This window comes from Phascolarctos cinereus, unplaced genomic scaffold (assembly GCF_003287225.1).
Source record: "Phascolarctos cinereus isolate Bilbo 61053 unplaced genomic scaffold, phaCin_HiC Scaffold_5;HRSCAF=322, whole genome shotgun sequence".
NCBI classification, from domain to species: Eukaryota; Metazoa; Chordata; class Mammalia; order Diprotodontia; family Phascolarctidae; genus Phascolarctos; species Phascolarctos cinereus.
The window spans coordinates 346,783,298-346,807,976 of NW_027555958.1; the positions used below are offsets into that span (position 1 = coordinate 346,783,298).

The 24,679-nt window shown below is 36.1% G+C and overlaps 1 protein-coding gene across 1 annotated transcript in view; it reads right to left on the minus strand.

Moving 5' to 3' along the window:
- The window catches only part of CEP170 (centrosomal protein 170), a 182,595-nt gene that overhangs the window by 63,661 nt on the left and 94,255 nt on the right, over nt 1-24,679 (minus strand). The window contains 3 exon segments of the mRNA XM_078156262.1: nt 12,125-12,421; nt 12,608-12,774; nt 22,905-23,384. Coding sequence (XP_078012388.1) covers nt 12,125-12,421; nt 12,608-12,774; nt 22,905-23,384 — 944 coding nt within the window.

The following is a 24,679-nucleotide window of genomic DNA, read 5'->3' on the forward strand; positions in this document are numbered from 1 at the left end:
AGCCTCAGACCAAACATTTGTCACTTACTAGCTCTGTGACCCTGGGCAAGCCACTTAACCCAAACTGCCTAAAAATAAAAAAAAAAATTTAAATGTCAAAGCTGTGGCAATCTGTTCCTTGATGTGATTGTATTTCCAATTTCAGGTTCATATAATATTTCAATAAAATTCAAATATTCATTAAAAAAATCCTCCCCACCCTCTTATCAGCTTGCTTTTGTATGCTGTCTTTTCCCATAAGGTTATAATCTCTCTTACTTATATTCCTCCTTCTCATCGTCCGCCACCCCAACCCACCCCCCAAAAAAAGACCTCTCTCTAAAAGGTCCTATTTCACCTGTTACAGGAAAACTGACCACTGGACAGTGTGGTTGGTAACAAGCAGGCGCACCTGGAGGACTTTCATCTTCTACAGGAAAACCCTGTCACAAGGAGTTAGATGGCCAAGGAATGGGGCCAGCTGGCACACAAGCAGTATGTCCTTCTCACACTTCTCACTGGTGAGCACACGAATAAAGAGACACAGAATCACACCCACATCAGGGAAATTTCACTTTGGGAAACTTGAAAGAAAAAATAGGGCTTTTAAAACACCCCAGAGGCTTATCTGGATCTCGCTCAAACAATCTAAACCACTTAAAGCAGGGGTTCTTAATTTTTTATGGGGTGGTACTGGACCCCTTTTGGCAGTCTGGTGAAACTTTCTAACCCTTCCTCAGAATGTTTAAAAAAAATTCATAAAGGGAAGGAAAGATAAATTTCAGTTACAGGCTATTGAAAATAAAGATGTAATTTTTTCTCATCCACATTCGCAGACCCCATAAAACCTATACACAAACTCCAGATTAAGAATCCCCAACTAAAGGTACCACATAAGTCACCTTGATTAATCAGCAACCATTAAATCTTTCCTCTTCCTTAAATATCCTAGCTAATGCTGTTCCCACACCCTGCCACAATGTTATAGCACTTCATTTCTGAGGTCTTTCCCAATTCCTAATTTTTCCAGAAAGTATTGTACTCCCATCCAAAATTAGGATCATTATTTTAAAGCTGGGAGGACCTTTTGAGGCCATAAATTCCAACCCCCTTTGGTTTACTGATGAAGAAACTAGGTACTAAGATAGGTACAGGGAGGTTAAGTGACTTTCCCAGGCTCATGCAGCTTAGTGAGTGAGGTGGGATTTGAACTAAGGTTTTCATGACTCCAGATCTAAAGCCCCACAATCCACTACACTAAATGCTGTGTGTGTGTATGTATGTGTATATGTGTTTACCTATGTACTCTTAGTACGACGTAAGCTTCTTGAGGGCAGGGAATGTTTGATTTTTCTTTGTCTCCCCAAAGTCTAGTACAGTGACTGGCAGGCGCTGATTAAATTGAATTTTCTTACTTTCTTCCTTGATTTCTGTTCCTCAGTGTAAATACCATTGTAAAGTCACACTTTTTTGGTAACCAATCATGCTAGTTCTTTGTGTAGATCTACTGAAAACTACTTACCACTTCTGACTTCAAGCACTGGGTAACACATTTTTTTTTAAATTTCATTAATTTATTTGGATTTATCAACAATCACTTCCATACGCTTTTGAGTTGAAAATTTTTCTCCCCCTTCTCCCCGCCACCCTCCCCAAGACGGCGCACAATCTGATATAGGCTTTACATTTATATTCCTATTAAATATATTTTCATATTAGTGAAGTTATAAGCAAAAATTAAAACCAATAGGAGGAACCATCAGAAAGATGAAACAAAACTCAACAGAAGGCAAAAATAAGTGATAGCTATTTGACTCCCATAGTTCTTTCTTTGGATGTGGACAGAATTTTCTATTCTGAGGCCTCTACAGATGTCTTAGATCCTTGTAAAGCTGAGAAGGGTTCAGTTTAACAATATTAGTCATCACATAACGTGACTGTTATTGTGTACAAAGTCCTCTTGGTTCTGCTCACTTCACTCAGCATCAGACCATATAGGTCTTTCCAGGTTTTTCTGAAGTCAGCTCATTCATCATTTCTTATAGCACAATAATATTCCATTACATTCACATACCACAACTTGTTCAGCCATTCCCCAATTGATGAGCATCCTCTCAATTTCCAATTCTTTGCCACCACAAAAAGAGCTGCTGTGAATATTTTTGTACATGTGGGTCCTTTTCCCATTTGTTTGATCTCTTTGGGATATAGCCCTAGAAGTGCTATTGCTGGATCAAAGGGTATGCACATTTTTGTAGCCCTTTGGGCATAGTTCCAAATTGTTCTCCAAAATGGTTGGATCATTTCACAACTCCACCAACAATGTATTAGTGTTCCAATTTTCCCACATCTTCTCCAACATTTATCATTTTCCTGTTTTGTCATGTTGGCCAATCTGATAGGTGTGATGTGGTACCTCAGAGTTGTTTTGATTTGCATTTCTCTAATCAATAACGATTTAGAGCATTTTTTCATATGACTATAGATGGCTTTAATTTCTTCATCTGAGAACTGTCTGTTCATATCCTTTGACCATTTATCAATTGGGGAATGGCTTGTGTTCTTATAAATTTGTCTTAATTCTCTATATATTTTAGAAATGAGGCCTTTATCAGAGAGACTGGTTGTAAAAATTCTTTCCCAATTTTCTACCTTCTAATCTTAGTTGCATTGGCTTTTTTTCTGCAAAAACTTCTCAATTTAATGGAATCAAAATTATCCATTTTGCTTTTCATAATGTTCTCTATCTCCTGTTTGGTCATGAATTCTTCTGTTCTCCATAGATCTGATAGGTAAACTATTCCTTGTTCTCCAGTTTACTTATGGTATCAGCCTTTATATCTAAGTCATGAACCCATTTTGACTTTATTTTGGTATATGGTGTGAGATTTGGGTCTATGCCTAGTTTCTGCCATACTCTTTTCCAGTTTTCCCAGCAGTTTTTTTCAAAGAGTGGGTTCTTATCCCAGAAGCTGGGGTCTTTGGGTTTATCAAATAATAGATTACTATAGTCATTGACTACTGTGTCTTGCATATTTAACCTATTCCACTGATCCACCTCCCTATTTCTTAGCCAGTACCAAGCAGTTTTGATGATTGCTGCTTTATAATACAATTTAAGATCTGGAATTGCTAGGCCACCTTCCCCTGCATTTCTTTTCATTAGTTCCTTTGATATTCTGGACCTTTTGTTTTTCCAAATGAATCTTGTTATTATTTTTTCTAACTCTATAAAATAATTTTTGGTAGTTAGATTGGTATGGCACTGAATAAGTAAATTAGCTTAGGTAGGATTGTCATTTTTATTATATTAGCTCGGCCTACCCATGAGCAACTGATGTTTTTCCAATTATTTAGATCTGATTTTATTTGTGTGAAAAGTGTTTTGTAATTGTGTTCATAGAGTTCCTGGGTTTGTTTCATAGGTAGACTCCTAAATATTTTATAATGTCTACAGTAAGTTTAAATGGGATTTCTCTTTCTATCTCTTGCTGTTGGGCTTTGTTGGTAATATATAGAAATGCTGATGATTTGTGTGGGTTTATTTTATAGCCTGCAACTTTGCTAAAGTTGTTTATTATTTCAAGTAGTTTTTTACTTGATTCTCTAGGATTCTCTAAGTATATCATCATGTCATCTGCAAAGAGTGATAGCTTTGTTTCTTCTTTGCCTATTCTAATGCCTTCAATTTCTTTTTCTTCTCTTATTGCTAAAGCTAAATTTCCAGTACAATATTGAATAACAGTGGTGATAATGGACATCCTTGTTTCACCCCCGATCTTATTGGAAATGCTTCTAGCCTGTCCCCATTACATATAATGCTTGCTGAAGGTTTTAGATATATGCTATTTATTATTTTAAGGAAGACTCCATTTATACCTATGCTTTCTAGTGTTTTTAATAGGAATGGGTGTTGTATTTTATCAAAAGCTTTTTCTGCATCTATTGAGATGATCATGTGATTTCTGTTGGTTTTGTGTTGATATGCTCAATGATGCTGATAGTTTTCCTAATATTGAACCAACCCTGCATTCCTGGTATAAATCCTACCTGGTCATAGTGTATTATTCTTGTGATAAGTTGCTGCAATCTACTTGCTAGTATTTTGTTTAAAATTTTTGCATCTATATTCATTAGAGAAATTGGTCTATAATTTTCTTTCTCTATTTTGACTCTTCCTGGTTTAGGTATCATATTTGTATCATAAAAAGAATTTGGTAAGACTCCTTCTTCACCTATTTTCCCAAATAGTCTATAATACTGGAATTAATTGTTCTTTAAATGTTTGATAGAATTCATATGTAAATCCATCTGGCCCTGGAGAGTTTTTCCTAGGGAGTTCATCCATGGCTTATTCAATTTCTTTTTCTGAGATGGGGTTATTTAAGTATTTTACTTCCTCTTCAGTTAATCTAGGCAATTTATATTTTTGTAAATATATATCCATTTCACTACAATTGTCAAATTTGTTGGCATATAGTTGGGAAAAATAATTCCTAATTATTGTTTTAATTTCCTCTTCCTTGGTGGTAGCTTTGCCCTTTTCATTCGTGATACTAGTAATTTGGTTTTCTTCTTTCTTTTTTTACATTAAATTAACCAAAGGTTTATCTATTTTATTGGTTTTTTCATAAAACCAGCTCTTAGTTTTATTTATTAGTTCAATAGTTTTCTTAATTTCAATTTTATTAATTTTTCCTTTGGTTTTGGGTAATACATTTTATTGACTTTTGACCAGTTCTCCCACTTCTGATACTGTACTTGAATTAAAGATGGAAGTAGGATTTGTCTCCAAGTTCTGTATAAAGGTAAGACCACCATAAGGGTGCGAACAGCCTTATCGTGTAGGAGAGGCAGAATCCTGCAAGTCTACACATCAATAGGAAGAAAGGAAGAGAGGTCAGTGGACCCTGTCCAAGGAAATCTTCTTTAGTAGACCACTGCTGACCACCACCCCTCCTCGTGCATGTCATTCAGACCATCATAACCAAGGCATGACCAAGATTCTGTCACCATTCTGCATGTACTGGCCAATGAATGCCTCAAATTAAGCCTTATGTTTTCTGTTGTGTAAGCAAAATGTATCACAACACTGTGGGCTGGGCTGGTTATTTGAGAAACATTTTAGTTGCCAAAGAAACATTTTATTCTACACATGTTCGTGGCACCTCTTAAATACTCCATAAGGCGTTCATCCAATTTGTTGGAGGATTTCTTCTAGATCTCTTTACACTGCAGGGATGCCAATATTGGTTAGCCTTTACTCTTGCTACATGCCTATCCCACGCCTTTTTCTGGTTATACATGTCTCTGATGACATCCTTTATACATACCCCTTTGTCCTACATAAATCATTGTGAGTGATATTTTGTTGCCTACTCACACTCATCATGAATGTCTCTGTTGTTTTTTGGTTCACTCACAATAATTAGTTAAAATACCATGGTATTCCATGATTTATACCACATAGTATCTGGAAAAATATTTATATTTTTGAAAGAGGACTTTTTCCATGGAGAAATCTAGGATCATTAAATGAACTATACAATTTTCAAAAAGCAATCTAATTCGTACTCCTACTCAGGTCTGAGCCAAGTTCACCCTCCATTAACGATATATATGTCCAAGACAGACCAATTATAAAAGCTGTCTACTCAATTACTTATCACAGTCTTCACAAAAGGTATTCTTTACTTGGTCTTCTTGCATAAATCATTAGGCTAAATACTTTAGAGTGCTTATGGATTTCATTTAAAAGATTCTGCATGTTCTGGACCTTGGTATACTCAAGATTTCATTTGCAAATACGAATATCAGTAGAACCTTCATCTTCTGCTGTGAATCTCTTTTTCACGTGGAGTCTCAATCGGACATTATCCTTGACAGTAGCAAATAGGTACTACAATCAGAAATCTCCTTGTCTTATGCTTTGCTTGTGACTAATAATATCAAGAGAGTTGCCAGAATTCCCCTTATTGTTATATTTTTTTAAAGTAATTTTGTATGATTTTCATATATGCATAGGAGGCAATTTATTACAGGAAAACCTTTAGGACATTGTTTTGCTCTACCAAATCAAATGCTTTCTTAGAGTTAATAAACACTCAACAAAGTAGGAAGCTGTATCATCTATATCCTTCATTTCTGTGACTACAGAGATGTGGACTGTCATGGAATATTGTTTGTAAAAAGCTTGTGTATTCCTTTCTCAGATTTTCATCTAGGATATTCTGGATGCATGTGTAGGTTATCCTATTGTAGAACACTGATGACTGTAATACTAAGAGTATTGTGATGAGTGCAATGCCAATGATGAGGAAAAGTTTATAAAGCATTTTCAATTTCCATCTTTTTTTATATCTTTTCTCCAGTTTGATTCTGAAGTACTTGTAAGATGATATGACTTAGTTAGGTCTCCAGGCAGATTTTCATTGTTTCTGCTGTTTCAATCCTCTAGTTCTTATTGTTTTATGAGGTGATACAATGGTGTCACATCCTGCATTCATTTAAAACATGTAAATTCAACTACAGACATTAGAGGGGAGAAGAGACAGCTGGGAGGAAAGGAGAAGAAAGGGGAAAAGAAGTAGAAAGGAAGAAAAGAGGGAGATGGAATAACAATTTATAACATTATAGGTGATTTTGTCCACCATTCTGAAAGAGTATGCCCTGGAATGAACATAAAATGAGAACATGAATCAGCAGCTGTCTCAGTTCCCACATAGCTCTCCCCGTGTAAGCATCCTATTGTATTGAATCTGACTCTACAATATCTTTCTTCATGATGCCCACAAAAGGTCCTAATAATTCAGGTTAAGTTGGTAGAGCTAATAAGAAAAATATCTTTAGCTGGCTTTTCTAGAATCCTGGTCAGCTAGAAGGCCTCTGTTGTGTTTCTACTGACTTCCTCATAATCTTTCTTCTTGCTTCACGGTGAAGTAGAAACAGACAGTAATATGGTGGTTCAATCATTCTCTAATATGTATGTATTTGTAACCTCTAATATACTCACAAATACATGGGATATCCTATCAACCATAATTAGTTTTCCTGCTAGGTAATCAGTTGTTTCCAATCTGTTATAGTAATTTTCATTTTCTGGTAATGGTATTTGGCACTTGCTCCATCTAGTGCCACCTGCCTCACTTTGAAAGTCAGTACTTCTGTCATTCCTTACTTCTCAAGCCTGCTTGTCAACGTATTTTGGCTTTTCTGTCTAATTTCCCACCAAGTGTTAAAGCATAAGTTGATTTCATTTATAAGGGCCTATCGAGTTATCTGCAGAATTCCTCAATCTCTTCATCTTCAGCAAGAGATGCTGGTACATTAAAAACAATTCGTTTTACAGTGGTCTTTTTTTTTTAATGCTTATTAACTGCAGCAATACAAAATAACCAAATATTCTATGAAAATAGTGTTACTATTTCACTTTGGATACCTGACAAAAGCAACTCCACTAACTTTTTTTTTAAAAGGCCACTCAATTTCTTTTCACTAGAAAGTAAACAAAGTTACTAATCTTGCTGGAGAGCACATAGGTGATTTGGACAGTTAAAAAAGAGTGGTTGTTTTTTTCCTGGTGTTTTGTTTTTGTTTTCTTTAAACACACACACACACACACACACACACACACACACACACACACACACACACACACACACACACACACACACACACACACACACACACAATATAATTATGTATATGCTTAAGTAGCCTGTCTAATCTAAGGGATTAGGTGGGGAGAGAATAAAAAGAAAAGGAAAGGGGAAGAGTAGGAAGGAGAAGGAACAAAGAAAGAAGAAATGAGCTCTGACATCTAGTGCACTTCACAGGTGGTTGCTGCTAATGCAGAAGACCTAGGGCTTGCTTTGACAGGATCACCAACATATTATTTTCCCATGGCCTCCTGAGGTGGATCACAGGTGATTTGTAATAAGTAACCTGGAAAGTTCCTGAGTGAGCTTGTGGCCTCAACACAGTTGTCATGAACAGATGACCTGACTTTCCAAAGGAAAAAGCTTGTCTACCAATGGCTTGGGTCTGATTTTGGAAGACCCAGATGGTGGGAGATCACTTCCCTAGAGCACTTTAGCACTTACACAGGAGCTGTTGCTGGAAATGGAATTCAGGCACCTTCTGCAGTTGTCAAAGGTTGCCATAAGTGAAGTGCTGGGTGGGATTACTGCCATGTTGTTAGTCCTTGCTTCTTATGATGATATAAAACTTAAGTGGTAGCTCCTGAGCAGCCCCTGCCAGGCAACAGGCTGTTGCAGATGATCCCAGATAACCTGGCTTGGGGGAAGAGGGCATGAGCAGAGCCTATTTGTACAGGACTGTGGAGGAGGATACTCCATGGCAACAAAAAACGAGCACTTTTTCCACTAACTCTTTGTTTGCACCTCCAAGGAGAACTTGCAAGCCATTCTTTTTTAGCTGAAACTTACTTTTTTCTTCTGGTTTCATTTATAATTGGAGTGTCATCATTTATATAATTCAATTCTTCCAATAATATGATTAGTCCTTGGTTAATGGATCAGAAACTCACATGAGAAAGGCAGGTGTTAACTAACAGTTAAGAATATGCTTACAATGTAAAGACTGAGTGATCTTAGTATGCTCTATTCTCTTCTCTGCCATTATTCCAGTTTAAAACAAAAATGAAAAAAAAATTTATTAAATTTGTTGCAAAGCTGGGAGTAGAATACATCTCAGACTGTTCGGCCCTACTGAGACTAAGACCTAGGTTCTCAGCTAATTGTGGGTGGAGTAGGGATGGGAGGAGAAAGGATAATCACTTGGGAACAAGAAAAGGAGGAGTCAGTAAGCTCTTAAATTTTAAGAAATAAGGATTTTAGCTACTTAAGTTTTGGAGCTGGCAAAAAAATTCTACAGGTTAACACATGTTTCAGCATCTGGGAATGACAACTCTCTCCTACATTACTACCCATGGTAGAATCTGAAATTTAAAACTAAGCAAAATCTGAATTCTACTTTATAAGCCTAGAACCACTGGTATTTCTGATACTTACATTGAATAAGGCCCAGGATAGAAGATATTTCCGAACAGAAATTGAGGAGGGATATATCATTAAAGAGAAAGTAGTATTAGGATGCTAAAAAGCTAAAACCCAGGACTGTCATAGCCAATGAAAAATGTCTGAGAAGAATAATCTAGGACCAAGAGTGTCAGGAATTGCAGTTTCAGAAAGGTGGGATTTCTGACCTCTTATGGCTGTTCATTGTCATTTTTTTCCCTTAGACTTTTACAGCCACTGTAAAGTTTTTAGAATGGCAGGGACATATGGGCAGTACTGGGCAGAATGTTGACTACACAGAGTGAAGAAAAAGGAGTCATGTGGGATGAAGCTGGAAAGACAGATTAGTGCCAATATGTTAAGGTCTTTAAAAACCCAACAGAAGAGTTTATATTTTATCCCAGAGGCAATAGGGAACCAATGAAATTTTAATGAGTAGAGGATTGACATGATTAGAACTGAGCTAAGGAAAATCACTTGGCAGTTATGTTGAGTAGGACTAGAGGAGACAGAAAATAATAAGAAGCCCACTGCAATGGAGCAAGCAAGAGGTGGTGAGAACATCAAGGAAGAGATCGATCACGTAAGAGGAGATAAGGCTCCATCCTCATTCCATTTTAAGATGGAAAAGTTTCACGAAGAATTACTATATTCTTTGAAAACCACAGAATGTTACAGCTGGAAGTTGACCTTACAGATGATCTTGTTCAACCTCATATTTTACAGATAAACTCAAGTCCAAGTGTAAAATAGAGTTGCCCACTATACACGTGTACTTTAAAGTTTCTTTCTCCAAAAGTGAAAACAAATTTTTATTCAAATAAAGTCAAGTCATCAGAGCATAGATTTAGAATCAGAAAGGACCTTAAAGGCAACTGAATTCCCTTGTTTTGTAGATGAGAAACTGAGTAACAGAGAAATGATTTATCCAAGGTCACAGAGAAGTAAATGGCAGAGTAGCAATTCAAACAGCACCCAACTAATTTTAAACCAACCACAGAACATAGAAATTTACATGATCTAAATCTTGAAAAACTAAATCCTGAAAAACTAAAGGAATGTTGTTTTAAATAGCTTAAGCAGAATGAATCTCCCATTAATGATATGAATATTAGTCCTTCTCTTTGCTTATCACTTTATTTTTCAACCAAGACTTGAGATAAAAAAGGAAAAAAAAGGTGAGTTTCTAAAAAAAGTATGTTTTGGTTAAGGATATAAACTACTAAACAAAGAATAATGTAATTTAAAATTTTAAAACAAGAATCACTTGATTTTTCATCTTTCCTTCAGAAAAATTTGAAGTGATATAGAAACAACCATTTGGACTTCTGTGTATTTGTTTTTAAGTTTTAATGACTCTAAACCTGTGATAAAATTACCAATTTTACTCTTTCTCATAAGTTTTGCTCTTACACTATAGACAAATTATACCATTTCTTTATCTGGTAGACTACTTGGTATATGATGATTTCAAATGTGGTCTATCAGATCACTACTTGATTTGTAACTCTGCATCATTTTTATACTTCTTAAGTGAATCACATGTACTGGTTTGCACTCTTTCTTGTTACCATGGCTTGAAAATTCTTTATTTTGTTTACTTCTTTCTTAAATGCAGGAACATGCAAATTATTTAGGTCAGGAGGAAAACAGTAATGTTTTTAGCAGCAAGAAAAATGACAATGAAGTTTGACAGTGTGAAAAAGCAAAATTAAAACCTTTGAAGCAAAAATGGTAAGACAGTTTCAAAGTTATAAAAATAAGACAGCACAAAGTATTTAGAATGGTGTTTCATATTTGTCTTTGAAGAAGAAAGTTTAATTAACTAAGTTAACTCATTATAGCTATAGAGGAAAATATCAACACTGAAATTTAACCTTTTTAAGAAGTATAAGAATGTACAGCATATCATCAAAGTGTCTTATCAAACTTTAATTACTGATTTTTGGATTCCATTTTGTGCTTTATTATATTTTAATAAGTCAAAGTTTTCCTTCTAAAAATAAAAAAGAGAAATTGGGGGTTTTCTCAAAATAAATTGGAAGGAAAATAATAATTTGCCCCTTAAAGAACTCCTAGACTACCATGACTCATTTTCCAGTCCTATAAACAATTTCCATGATAACATTTGTGTCTTCACATTCCCTTCATAATGAAATCAACAGCTCAAGATGACCTAGTATTAAATTCAGCCTCCTATTACAGCAATAAGTAGAGGATTGTTGCATTCTCTTTAAACTTTATACAAGACATTAAAGAAGAAATGAACAAAGAAAATGGAAGTACTTTGGCTAGATTAGTAACATTTAAAAGTAATTCTAAGAAGTCGATGAGTAATTATGAAGCCTCTATAGCTGTACTTAGAGTTCCTGAAAAAAAAAATTAGCCAAAAGAAGTAGCTAGGTGGCATAGTGCATAGAGTACTAGACTTGTGGTGAAGAAGATCTGGGTTCATATCCTGCCTCAGACACTTAACTGGTTGTGTAACCCTGAGCAAGTCTTTTAATCTCTCTCAATTTCAGTTTCCTCATCCTTTAAATAAGTATAATAATAGTAGAGATTTCATAGGTTTGTGAGGATCAAATGAGATAATATATGTAAAATGTTTTGCAAATCTTAAAGTGCTACAGATATGCTAGATGATATTATTATTATTATTATCATTGATTTTTTGTAACTCATAAAGCATCATCAGTAAGTGGAAAGAAACAAAATAAGATCTAGAAAAAGCAGCTGAAAACAGAAAGCATAAATTTATGTTTAAAAATCATTGGCTGAGTTTCCTGTATTTATAAAACTAGCATCCCCTATTATTACTATTAGCCCCAGGGGCTAATAGCACAATTTACATCACTGTTCAACCGTAGGCTCCAATAATTTAACCTTAAATAAATAATTTTACATATGAAAACTCAGGCTACTAGAACTTCACAAGTATAACTAAATCAGAATTCAATCTAGAATCATCGTCAAGTTTTGTAGCTGTTTGTCAGGACATAAAGCACCAATACTGCAGTCTACAATGTGAATACTTTGTCTTAATTTAACTTCAGTAATTCCAAAATCTACAATTAAAAAAATTCATTTACATATTTTCAGTTGCGTACCTTGTCAATCATTTTCCGAGCTTCTACTTCTTCACTATTGGGATTTTCCAGTTCAATGGTGTAGGTGCCCTTGTCACTTTGGTCGTCATCATTGTCCTTTTCAGAAGCAGCAGAAGCAGGCTGAATTTTTAACTTTTTATCCATCTCTTGGCTTGGTCTATGCCCAAGACTGCCTGAACTTCTCAACAATGTCGTCTGTAGGAAGGGCAATGACACTGATGGCTCTTCTGATTTCTGTTTTAATAGTTTTCCATGTGGAACACCATGCCCTGCTGCTCTGTGGCGCACAGAGCTAGTCTGTAAAGAAAAAGAAACCACTTTGGCATCTGCTGATGTAGGTTTTGCTTTCTCAAGTTTTGTATGTGGTGTTGAATAAGGAGTTTCCTGACACAAGACTCCTGCACTTTGAGTGAAGGAATATGACCGTCTTTTTCTGGGATTGTCTTCATCAAAGAACTCAATCATAAAAGCAGTTTGACTTACAACAACTTGTTCTTGATGTTTTTCTGTAGACTGGGCCTTCTGATGTAGCCTTTTCTGTTCTGAGTGGTGACGCCTTAAATGTTCCTCAAGAACTGCTCGCTTGCTACAATGCCTGTGTGCTCCAGCATTTTCTGAATCACTCTGTGTGCCATCATCATGTTTATTCCCTATTGACACAAAGAAAAACACATCATGATGCTGAGATGGAAACAAAAAAATCACACGTACACAACACAAAACAGACACAGAAGTCTTGTTTTTTTCCTCTGATTTTATGCAAGGTCTCCACGTTCCCTTCAATAATAGGCTCTGCTGTTAAGTTTTTATTAAACTATTAAGTTTCCCTCAAACTTAATACTTATGATATTCTAGTTTCCATTAGCCAAACAATAAAGTATTTTATAAATACATCAGGAATAAGTCAATACAAATTATTTACTTTCACCTAAATTTCAACACTGTAAATCCTTAATCATGATTTACTAAAAAACAAAACAAAAATAAAAACCCAGTACCATATCTGTATTATTTTGTATTTACAACTATAGTAAACAAGCACCCCTCTCTGCTTAAATATTGAACCTATTTAAACATTCAGAAATCTGATCCTGATAGTCCTAAGGAGAACTGAAAGAAAAAACTTGGTGATGACACAGAAATGATGCTCTGACAAATACCTTATGATAACAATAGGACTTTCATGTTATTTTTAAAAATCTGTTTTGCATTAACTAGCTAAAGCTAAAGTTAAGCATTATAACTGTATTGTATGCAACATTATTGCATATCTACTGAACAACAAATATGGAGAACTTTGGGTATTGTCTAGAGCCATATACAATTAGACATCAAAGTATTTTCTATTAATAATAGGAAGCAGGGGCAGCTAGGTAGTGCAGTGGATAGAGCACTTGCCCTGGAATCAGAAGGACCTGAGTTCAAATCTGGCCTCAGACACTTGACACTTACTAGCCGTGTGACCCTGGGCAAGTCACTTAGCCCCACTGCCTAGCAAAGGAAATTAAAAAAAAAAAAAGAAAAGGAAGCTAAGTGACATAGTGGAGTGTTAGATTAGGAATCTGGAATGCTTGAATTCAAATCCTCTCTTAGACATTAATTATATGACACTCAACAAATCATAATCTCTTGACCTCAGTTTCTGCGCCTATAAAATGAGGATTTACAGGGTTGTTACAAGGATCAAATGATAACATAAGATAACACACATAACGTGATTTGAAAACACCGTAATACTATAAACATGCTAGCTATTATTATCAACATTATTATTGTCTTTACAAACTATAGCAAGTAATGATAAATTACAAAATGAAAAGGCAGCAATTCAATGGAATGTATTTAAAAGTTTATTTTCAGTGGTGTGCTAGAGCCAGCTCCAAAGAACGAACTTTCAATGTGAATATTTACACTTCAGAAATCAGCAAACAGTATAAATCAGGGCTTGATTTATTGTTTGGTTGATCGTCTAGATTTTAAAAAGTGATGGAAAAAATGTTACTAATGCAGATTAAACTTAAAAGTATATCGTGTGTACATTTTCCACCCTGGAGAGTCAGTTGTTAAACATTTACCAACCCATTCCTGGTTACTTTTATACTTCCTGAAAGTTTGGAAACTAATTTGTAGAAAACTCCACAACAAATTTTAGCTCACAGAGTAAAAGTAATCTAGGGTTGAATTAAGAGAAATATACCGTGCAAGATTAAGATATATCAACCATAGCAAAACCACATCCAAAAAGTTCAATTTTGAGCACCACATTTTAAAGGAAAGTTATAGTAAGTCAACAGCCATTTATTAAGTTCTCTCTAGGTGCCAGGAACTGTGTAAGTATTCAGGATATAAAGACAGGAAAAACACTTCAAGGAGTTCACATTCTATTGTTGTATAAAAGTTACATACAGTGTAAGTAAGGAGTAATCTCAAAATAAAGGCACTAGTGGGAGCATGGAGGTGCGGAGGAGACTGGGGAAGACTGACAAAAACCTCTTATGTATTGGGGGGATCTGAACTGAGACTTGAAGCAAGGTAAATTAAGAGGCAGGAGAAGGAAAGAGATTTGAGAAATGATGAACAGAGTAGGGAGATGAGTATGCATGAAGAATGACAAGAAAGCCAACATCACTGAGTTCTAGAGTTTGTGGAAGAGAAAAAAGAGGAAGAAGACTGGAAAGGTAGAGAGAGCTTTAAAAGCCAAAACTAAGACTTCCTCTTTGACCTTGGAAGTTACAGGCAGCCAAAGGAGTTTATTGGGTAGGGGAAGACATAGTAAGGCCTACACTTTAAAAAGAACACTTTGGCAATTGAGTGGAAGATGGAAGAGAACAGAAAAAACCTTAATTCACAGAGACTGCCCAGAATGTTACTGTGACAGGCCCTAAGTGAGATGATGAGAGTCTGCACGCTGGCTGTGAGAGTGGAGAGAAGAGGACATGTCTAAGAGATGTTTGAAGGTAGGAATTACAGGATTCTACAACAGAATGGATATGCGGAGTAAATGTAAGGAATCAAAGATGATATTGAGACTGTAGGCCTAGATGACTGGTAGAATGGTGATGGAATGAGGGGAGATGTATGTGCATGCATGCATGTGAGTGTAGGTACTGGGATGTGGTAAGCTTAAGATGTCTATGGGACAGCAGTTCAAGATGCCCAGCAGGTAGCTGGAGATGAGAGTAGACCTCAGGAGAGAGGTCAGGGCTGGATAAATTAATGTGATAACTGCACAGTAAATGAATCCATAGAAGCTGATGAGATCACCAAGTGAAATGGCAAAGAGGAAGAAAAGTGCCATGGACAGACCTTAGGAAGATACCTATAGTTAGTGGATATAATCTAGACTAGGTCTATGAAGAGCCTGCAAATAAGACTAGAGGGGTCAGACAGGCAGGAGGGGAATCAATCAGGTTAAGAGCAGTGTTGCAAAAACCTAGAGAGAAGAGAGTATCAAGGAGAAGAGGGTAATAGATAATGTCAAAGGCTTCAAAGTAGTTAATTAGGATGAGGACTGAAAAAAGGCTATTAGGTTTGACAAATTAAGAGATCACTGGTAACTTTGGAGACAGAAGTTTCAGGTGAATAATGAGACCGAATGCCTAAACAAAAAGAGTGGGGGAATTGACTGTAGACAGCTTTCTCAAGGAGTTTAGCCAAAAAGGGATATGAAGTGTAAATTAAATGTAATGATGATGGTCTGGTCATGTGAATTTTTTTTTAAGGTTGGTGGGGTCAGGGGGTTGGAGAAGCAGGAGTATGTTTATAAACATATATAAGCTAGAGAGCATCCAAAGTCGGGTAACCAGGATGGCAAAAGCTCTCAAGATCATAAAATATGAGAACTAAAGGAATTTGGGGGGGGAAATGTCATAAAGAAGACTCACGAAAAGAACACGATCTCACAATCCCTTGACATAATTTCCTCTTGTCTTTCCCTTTATTCCAGTCTCTGATGACGCGTCTCTTATTCTGTTCAAGGCTAATTCCTTGTCTGATCCCATTCCCTTTCTTCTTCACGCAGATACAGAGGTGGAGAACCTGTGGCCTGGAGGCCACATGTGGCCTTCTAGGTCCTCGGGTGCAGCCTTTTGACTGAGCCCAAGTTTTACAGAACAAATTCTTTTATTAAAGGGATGTGTTCTGTGAAGTTTGGATTCAGTCAAAGGGCCACACTTGAGGACCTACAGGGCCACATGTGGACTCAAGGCTGCAAGTTCCTCACCCCTGGATACAGATTTGTTGCCTTCAACTCTTTCCTTTTCTCAGCTAAAATCCTAGAAAAGGCAACACATACTTGCTGCCTTCACTTCCCATCTTCTCACTTATTTTTCAGCCCTTTGCTATTATGATTTGTGACTTCATCACTCAATTAGAACTGATCTGTCAAAAGTAACCACTGATTTAATTGTCAAATCTAATGGCCTGTTCTCAGTCCTTATTTTCCTTGTCCTCTCTGCCACAGTGTACAATAGTCACCACCCTACCCCTGCAGATAGTCTCTGTTTTCATGTGCTTGTCCTTAGTCTTGTTTGCCAAAACACCAGGACCCTAACTGTGGGCATATTTCAAGGCTCTCTTGTAGTCCCTCTTCTCCCTACACCATCTCTCAGAGGTTTCATTAGCCCCCAAGAGCTTAATAATCATCTTTATGCTGATATCTTTCAGATATAAATATCCAGTCTCAGTCTCTCTCCTGAGCTTAAGTTCCATATCAATAACTCAATATCTCCAAAACTGAATTATCTTTCCCTCTAAATCATCCATTCTACCAAACTTCTTTCTTTCTGCTGAAAGCACCACCATTTTCCCAGTCAACCAAGTTTATAACTTTGGCATCATCTCTTCCCTTTCACTCATAATACATGCCCAATTAGTTGACAAATCTTGGCACCAGTACATTCCTCATGTCTGTCACCTCCCTCCCTCCCCTCCCCCCACATCAATGCTTCATTTCAGGTCCTTATGATCTCTTGCCTGGACCACCACCATGCCCCACTCAGATCTAACCATGTTACTCCTCAATTCAATAAATCAATGGCTCCCTGATACTTTATCTAGGATCTTTGCTTACAACCTAACCTCAATCACTCTTTATATCATTATTGCATGATACTTCTTTTCATGCACATTATGGTCTAGCCAACTGATCCTTTTACCATTCTTCAAAAATGACACTTCATCTCCCATCTATGTGCTTTTGCAGTGATGGCCCCAAGGCCTGGAATTCACTCCCTCCCTGCCTCTATGTCTTAGAATTCTTGGTTTTCTTTAATGCTCGATTCATACAATGCCTTCTACATAAAGCCTGTACTGATCTTGCCAATTGCTGGTTCTTTTCCTTAAAAACTGTTGTTGTTCAGTTGTTTCAGTCATGTCACAATCTTCGTGACCCCTTTGTTGACTTCGTGGGGTTTTCTTGGCAAAGATACTAGAATGGTTTGTCATTTCTTTCTCCAGCTCATTTTACAGATAAGGGAACTGAGGCAAACAGGGTTCAGTGACTTTCCCAGGGTCACACAGCTAGTAAGTGTCTGAGGATGCATTTGAACTCAGAAAGACAAGTCTTCCTGACTCCAGGACCAGCCCTCTATTCACTGGGCCACCTAGCTGTCCATCCTTAAAAATCATTGTGTATCAATTTTCAATATAGTTTGTTTCTCTATATACATTCATGCATGCAAACATACATGTTGTCTTCCTTGGATACACTATAAGCTCCTTTGTATCCTGAGTGTCTGGCATATTAGATATATACTTCGCTTTCTATTTTTTTGATGACAGCCCTTTCCACCATTTGCAGGGTTATTATGTGGAAGAAACACTAGACTGGGCCCCAGACAGGAGAACTAGAAGCAATGGTTATAAATAATATGGAGTTAAAGTCAGGCTTGATGTAAAGAAAAACTTCCTGATAGCTAAACATGTTCAAAATGAGAATGGGTTGCTTTAAGAGGTGGTGGATTTCTCCTCAGTAAAATTCTTCAGGCAAAGATTGGCTGCCCACCTGTCAATTACACTGCACTGGGGATTTCTTGTGCAGCTGTGGACTCAAGTCTGTTTTGACTCCTGAGATCCTGTAATTCTATGAAATATGTTTAACTGGTTTTCACATTCATTTACATCCTTATTTTCTCATATAAAGAGAAACCACTATAACATTTATATGTATCACATAATAATTCTGAATCTGAGTTGATTTCTCAACTGAAAATAAAAACAATTATATAAGATTGAGAGTTATACATAGCACTACTATCAACTGACATTTACTGAATGCATATTTCAAGTGTCTAAGCACATCCCTGATTTTTAAAAACTTTTTGTAAGCCTTCACTAAGTCCTTTCAACTCTCTATGCTCTGTTATTCTAGGAATATCCTTTTGGTAAAAGGTCTAACTTCCTACAAGGAAGGAGATTACGAACTACATCTTTTCCTATGCTATATAAACATGTGCCTGAGAACACTCTGGGCACACGGCACTGCACTAGGAAAAATCAATTCCAGGATCTGTCTCTGTCCACTTTGTAGAGTGTCGTCAGAATGTATCTGATTTCTTGGAACATCAAGTAGATATTTTAACAGCGGTCTAAAACATCATGGTTAATAATAGTCACTATCAACTAACTCATACTTCCCTATTTTGTTACTGATGTGATGTGAAACTTTATGCATGTTATTTGACCTTTCACTGATTCAGCATGCCCATAAGCTAAATCTGAATTACATGCCAAAAAGAATAAAAATAACAATCTAATACTACCATGCTTAAGTGTGAAATTATAGTGAAGTTAAAAGATATTTTGGATACATGTAGAACTTTGCAGCAAATCACAGCTTAAATCAGAGGTGAGGAACCTGCAGCCTTGAGGCCGCATGTGGCCCTCTAGGTCTTCAAGTGTGGCCTTTTGACTGAATCCAAACTTCACAGCACAGATACCTTAATAAAAGGATGTGTTCTGTAAAACTCAGACTTGGTTAAAAGGCTGTACCCAAGGACCTAGAAGGTCACACGTGGCCTTGAGGCTGCAGGTTCTCCACTCTGGCAACAGTCTCTTTTGGTGAAAATTGTGAATCTAGTCCATAATTTCCAGAACTGAAATTGTTCCCCAAATACCTTAGTACTACAAACACCCTAGGCTGACTAATTTAGGTATGATATAACATTTTTAATGATGAAAACCTCAGAAGCAAATCTGGAAGGCCCACAGAGAACAGAATTCTCTGTAGAGGACTGGATTTTAAGGAGTTAGCCTCAATTCCTCAGATCTCTGAAAAACTGGCTACTGACAACACTTAGCAGCTATAAAAAGAGGTGAAAGAGATGGTACATAGGAGGAGTAAAACAACTCAGGAAAAGAAAGGGTAAAGAAAGAAAGAGAAATAGCAATAAGAAATCACAGATGGAAAGGCAAAGAAAATCAATGGCAGCAGAATAAAAGAGGGAAATAATGATATGTAAAAGTCTTTCCAATGTTTCTAAAAGTCACCTCTCCAAAGGAGGGGTGATGACTATGAAGCAAACATGAAATCTTCAATAGAGTGACTACTCAAAAAGTAATGTGAAACCAAAAAGTAAAAATACTTCAGATGATTAATGATACTGTTAAGTTAATATCCTCTCCCTCTGGATACTCTCTCAAGGTTTTCCTCCTATGTGACTGCTCCATATCAAGTCTCTGGTTGGATCTCTATCAACACCATACCTCCTACCTAAGAGTATACCCTAAAGCTCTGTCCTAGATCCCCTTCTCTTCTCACTCTACACTCCCTTCTCTTGGTGTTCTCATTAGCTTCCAAATATGTAATTGTCATTTGTATGTAGACGATATCCAGATCTATAAACTGAGAGTCAGTCTCTTTCCTAAGCTCTCTTCCCACATGACCATCTGCCAAATGGACATTTCAAACTTTATGTTCCAGGGACAGCTAAAAACTAATAGGTCCAAAACAAAACTAAGTATCTTTCCTCCTAAACCCTATATTCTACCAAACTTTTCTATTTCTGTTGAATGCTCCACCACTCTTCTAGTCACTGAGTTCCTAACTCTGGGTCCACAAAGGTTGTACAACCTCTCACCTTACAGTTGTAGAAAACGAAGAGGGGGGGGCAGGGGAGGAGAACTGAGCAGGTAAGTGACCTGTCCAAGGTTACAAAGAGAAAAAGTTTCAGAAGTAGGCTTTTAATCCAGGTTCTGTGACTCCAGAGCCAATGTTCTTTCTGCTGTACCAAATCTCTCAAAACCAAGGTCCCACTGATATAAACTCTGAATTCAAAGTCCAGAGTGTCAAACATCAAAGCTAGAATTCTAACCAAGGTATTACTCCACTCAATGAGCTCTGGCAAGGATGCCTATTGCCTCCTGGATAAAATAATTTCCTCTGTTTTAACTTTTAAAACCCTTCACACCCTTCTGATCTTTCTAGCCTCATTATTCATCATTCCCCTCCTGCACTCTCACTGGCCTCCTCTCTCAGTTCCCCTCCCATCACACTCCATCATCTCCATGCCTTTGCTTTGGCTTTCCTCAGGGGTAAGTCCTAGATATTTCCCATCTCATGGGATCTCTAACTTCCTTCAAGACTCAGCTCAAGAATTATCTTATGCATGAAGCCTCTTCAGAGACCTTTGCCTGCTAGTACTTACCCCTTCCCTGACTACTTTCTATTATTATGTATATACTTATATATTGTCTTTCTTGATACAATGTTAACTCCCTTTGGGGAGAGTTTGTTTCATTTTTTGTCTTTGTATTCCCAGCATCTAGCACATCCTGGCATGTGGTAAACACTTAAGAACCAAAACTCTAGAATGGAAAACAGAAATCAAACAAAATCTACCAGCACAACCATACAAGGAAGAATATGAAACTTTATAACTGATATCATTGCTTGTATTTGGTTATGCTTGAAAAAGCATGTCCACGTATAAAATATAACCATACTATGATGCCACAGCAAAAACTAGATGCTAAACATAATTAGCCCTTTCTTGATGGATCAAAGTCATGATTATGAACTTTATTTCAGTGTTTCTGTATTTTAATTATGCCTCAAAAATACGAATGTCATGTCAATGGTCATGCCACTGAAGACTGAGCAAGATAAATTAAAAGGGAATTAAATCATCTTATAATAATACACAGATCTGAATGACAAAGTCATGAAGCACTCCATATACTTATGATCTTTTTCCTACTCTGACCTCATATAACATATTCTTTGTTCTTCTTTTATGCACTTATCAAGTACTAAATTAGTTGTTTGTTTATGTATCATGTCCTGGTTACTAGGTGAGGTCAGTAACCAATTCTCTAAATGTTGTATCTCTTTTAGCACCTAGCGTGGTGCTCCACACTTAAGTAGGTACTTGATAAATATCTGAATCCAATTTTGCCCTTCTTTGTATCCTCAGTGCTGAGCATAGCACCTTGCAAATAGAAGATGCTTAATAAATGTTTGCTGACTTGACTTTGAAGTGAGCCAGTCTTATGCAAAAAAAAAAAAAAGATATGACAGGCTCCCATTCTTCCATCAAATTGGCAGAACTCCAACTGACAATATTTACAGTCCTGTTTAATCTTACCTGATAGTGAAAGTCAAATTATAGTTCATTATGAACACTGAAATATAGTAGGATAAATACAATGTATTATAAGATTAACATTATTTTCCAATAATATTCAAGATACTTGAAGATGATTTTAAAAATAAAAATCAGAGTAGTAAAAATCTGTAGTTAATCCTAAATAGTTCTTACTTTGTAAAAGTTAAAGTAGCAAAACTAAGAAATAATCAATTAGATAACATGGCTGATTTATGCCGTATTTCTGATGTAAAAATATACCTACCTTTGACTAATTATTACACTTATAAAACATGAGGAGCATCTCACAAACATTCTAATATATGACTCTTTGCTCAAGAATTTAATGTTAAAAATAGGTAATATACAGTATTTATATTTCCATATATAACTGATCTCTAACAATATCCATTTGAAAATAACATTAAATAGTACTGTCATTTTTATAAATGTGAAAATTCTTGTTCTGTATCCAAATGATTTAAAATCTCATTCAAAGTCTAGACATAGGCATTTAAATAAAAGTATCACAGTACCACTTAATTCTGCTTAAACCATTTCCATCATTTCAACTTAATATTATGTATAATTTTGTTTCTGTAATATGTGCTAAAATATTTTGCTTCTGATGAGAGATAAACAAGTATATTTAATGACATAAAAGTCAACTAATACCACTAATTTGGCTTTCATAAGAAAATGGGCAGCATGGAATAGTGGAGAAAGTGCTCTCAGAATCTTAAGATCTGGGTTCAAGTCCCATTTCTGGCTCTTAATGATGTTTAACCCTGGACATGTAAATTAACTTCTCATTTCCCTCCAGCAACGTCCTAACACTCTAAATTGTAGAACAGGCACTGATCTGACTTAGTGAAAAGAGTTTGCTTCCCAGGATATACCAATGAAGTTATAGGACCAGATCTCCCCCACTTTTCCTACCCTCCAAAATAATAATAATAATAATAATAATGAGGAAAACAGAAAGGAAAGTAAGGAAAAAAGTAAATGAAGGCACATTATTAACAGTATAAAGCTGGATGATGACTGTTGCTTGCTTTTCATATGCTAAATAAAATTAAATGAACATCTTAATGTACCATATAATAAGTCACACAACAATACACAGCATGCTTACTGCAAGATCATTTAATTTTCTTTATCACAAAATAAGAACTGAAATGATCAATTAACTTTACCTTTCAACCGTTTCAAGTAAACTGGAACATCACTTTTAATACTTTTGGAGTCCTCCTCTGTCCCTTCCCAAATCATTCGAGGAGGGTTGTTCTGCGCCAGCCAGTCAGCAACTTTATTTTCTGGTGCCATCATTCCAGTCTGAATCCCAGGAAGGTCTTGTGCTCCTGAAGGAGAGGACTTCTTCGACTTATGACGCTGATCAGGAGTAAATTTGGTTACATGGTCTCTAATAGTTACTTTGCCTGGAGCATTATCATCAAATTCAATGGTAAATGAAGCATGCCCTGCACCTGCTGCATGGCAGCTTTGTATGTCTTTTGTTGGAATTTCATGAATAGTGCTCTCTGTTATTTGTGATGGTTGCTGGAATTCTTTTGTAGGGATTTCAAAATAACTTGGTTCCCTACAGAAAGGATAAAGCATTTCTTCATTTGCAGTTGCAGACTGCTCCTCAACTTGCTTGACATTTATGCTGCACCCTAATAAGAAAAATAAAAGAAAATTCAAAATACTGGGGAATTTCAGGAGAATTTACAGGGAATCCTGGTAAAGAACACTTACCCCTAAACTCAAAAGACAAGGAAACTGAATAGAAGGTCTAAGCATATGAACTCAGGAAGTGTTATTCATACTGGAGAGGGAACAATATTGAAGAAAGATGCAACTTGTCTGTAAGCATACCAAACTGGGTGAATGTTTACTTACAAATTTATCAAAACCTACACTATATCCAGTTTTAGGTAAAGAGTATATCCAAATTTAAGTAAGAAGCATAAGATAATGAAAGTAAGAAAAACAGGCAAAGAATGGGCATTTCACTGTTAATCTTACGCTTTTTTCAACTCTGAACTAGAATTCATCAAATTACAATGGAATAGAATTGGAGTTTTCATTCCAGTTGGAAAATGTTGCTTAGTAATTTCGCTTTTGGCATAGTATAAAAAAGAATGGATTTTCTAAGAGTAGAAGAGATCTTTGTGAAATATTTATATGCACAAGTAAATACAAAATCCAGTGGAATTTCAAAGAACAAAAGATATATAAAAGATGTTTTAAAAGTAATTATGGCACTTGCTATTCTTCCTTATCATTACTTTGGTAATGACATATGAAACTTAATTACTGAGGCATGAGTTTAGTATTTTCAAGAAGACTGATCAAAAAAACCCAACACTTTAAGACATTTAATCAAGTATAATATGTGTACTCATTTGCCTGTAGCTCAAAAATCAAAGCACTGGTGTGAAAGAAGTATAGTAAAAATAGAAAATTCTGCCCAATGATTTCTCCACAAGAAAATTAAGTCATATTTCCATAAAGCAGAATATGTATGCATGGATATCAACCATTTCAGAGTAAAGCTGAATTTTAAAATTAGCTCTACTAACAGGCAGTAATATAAAGAATGAATAAACTTGTTAATACCACTTCACTATTGCTATGGAAACTAAAATGGTTCAGATTTGTAGAGAATATGAAAGACTGTATTTTGTACTCTAAAATTTAATTTAATTTTAATACCTCCTTTTAAAGGCAAGCATGCAAAATTCAGAACAAAATTAAGTGTTTCTTTATTCAACAATATGTATCTTCTTATTCTCCCCTTCTTCTCCCTTCTCCCTTCCCCTTCCCAGAAGGAAGCAGAAGAACTTGGAAAGAAAAGGCAATGAATGAAGACTAAATGTTTTCAGTCATTTTTCACCCAGGGGAGCTATGTGGTATAGTGGAAAGAAGCTAGATTTACAATCAGAACACTGGGTTCCAATTCTGGCTC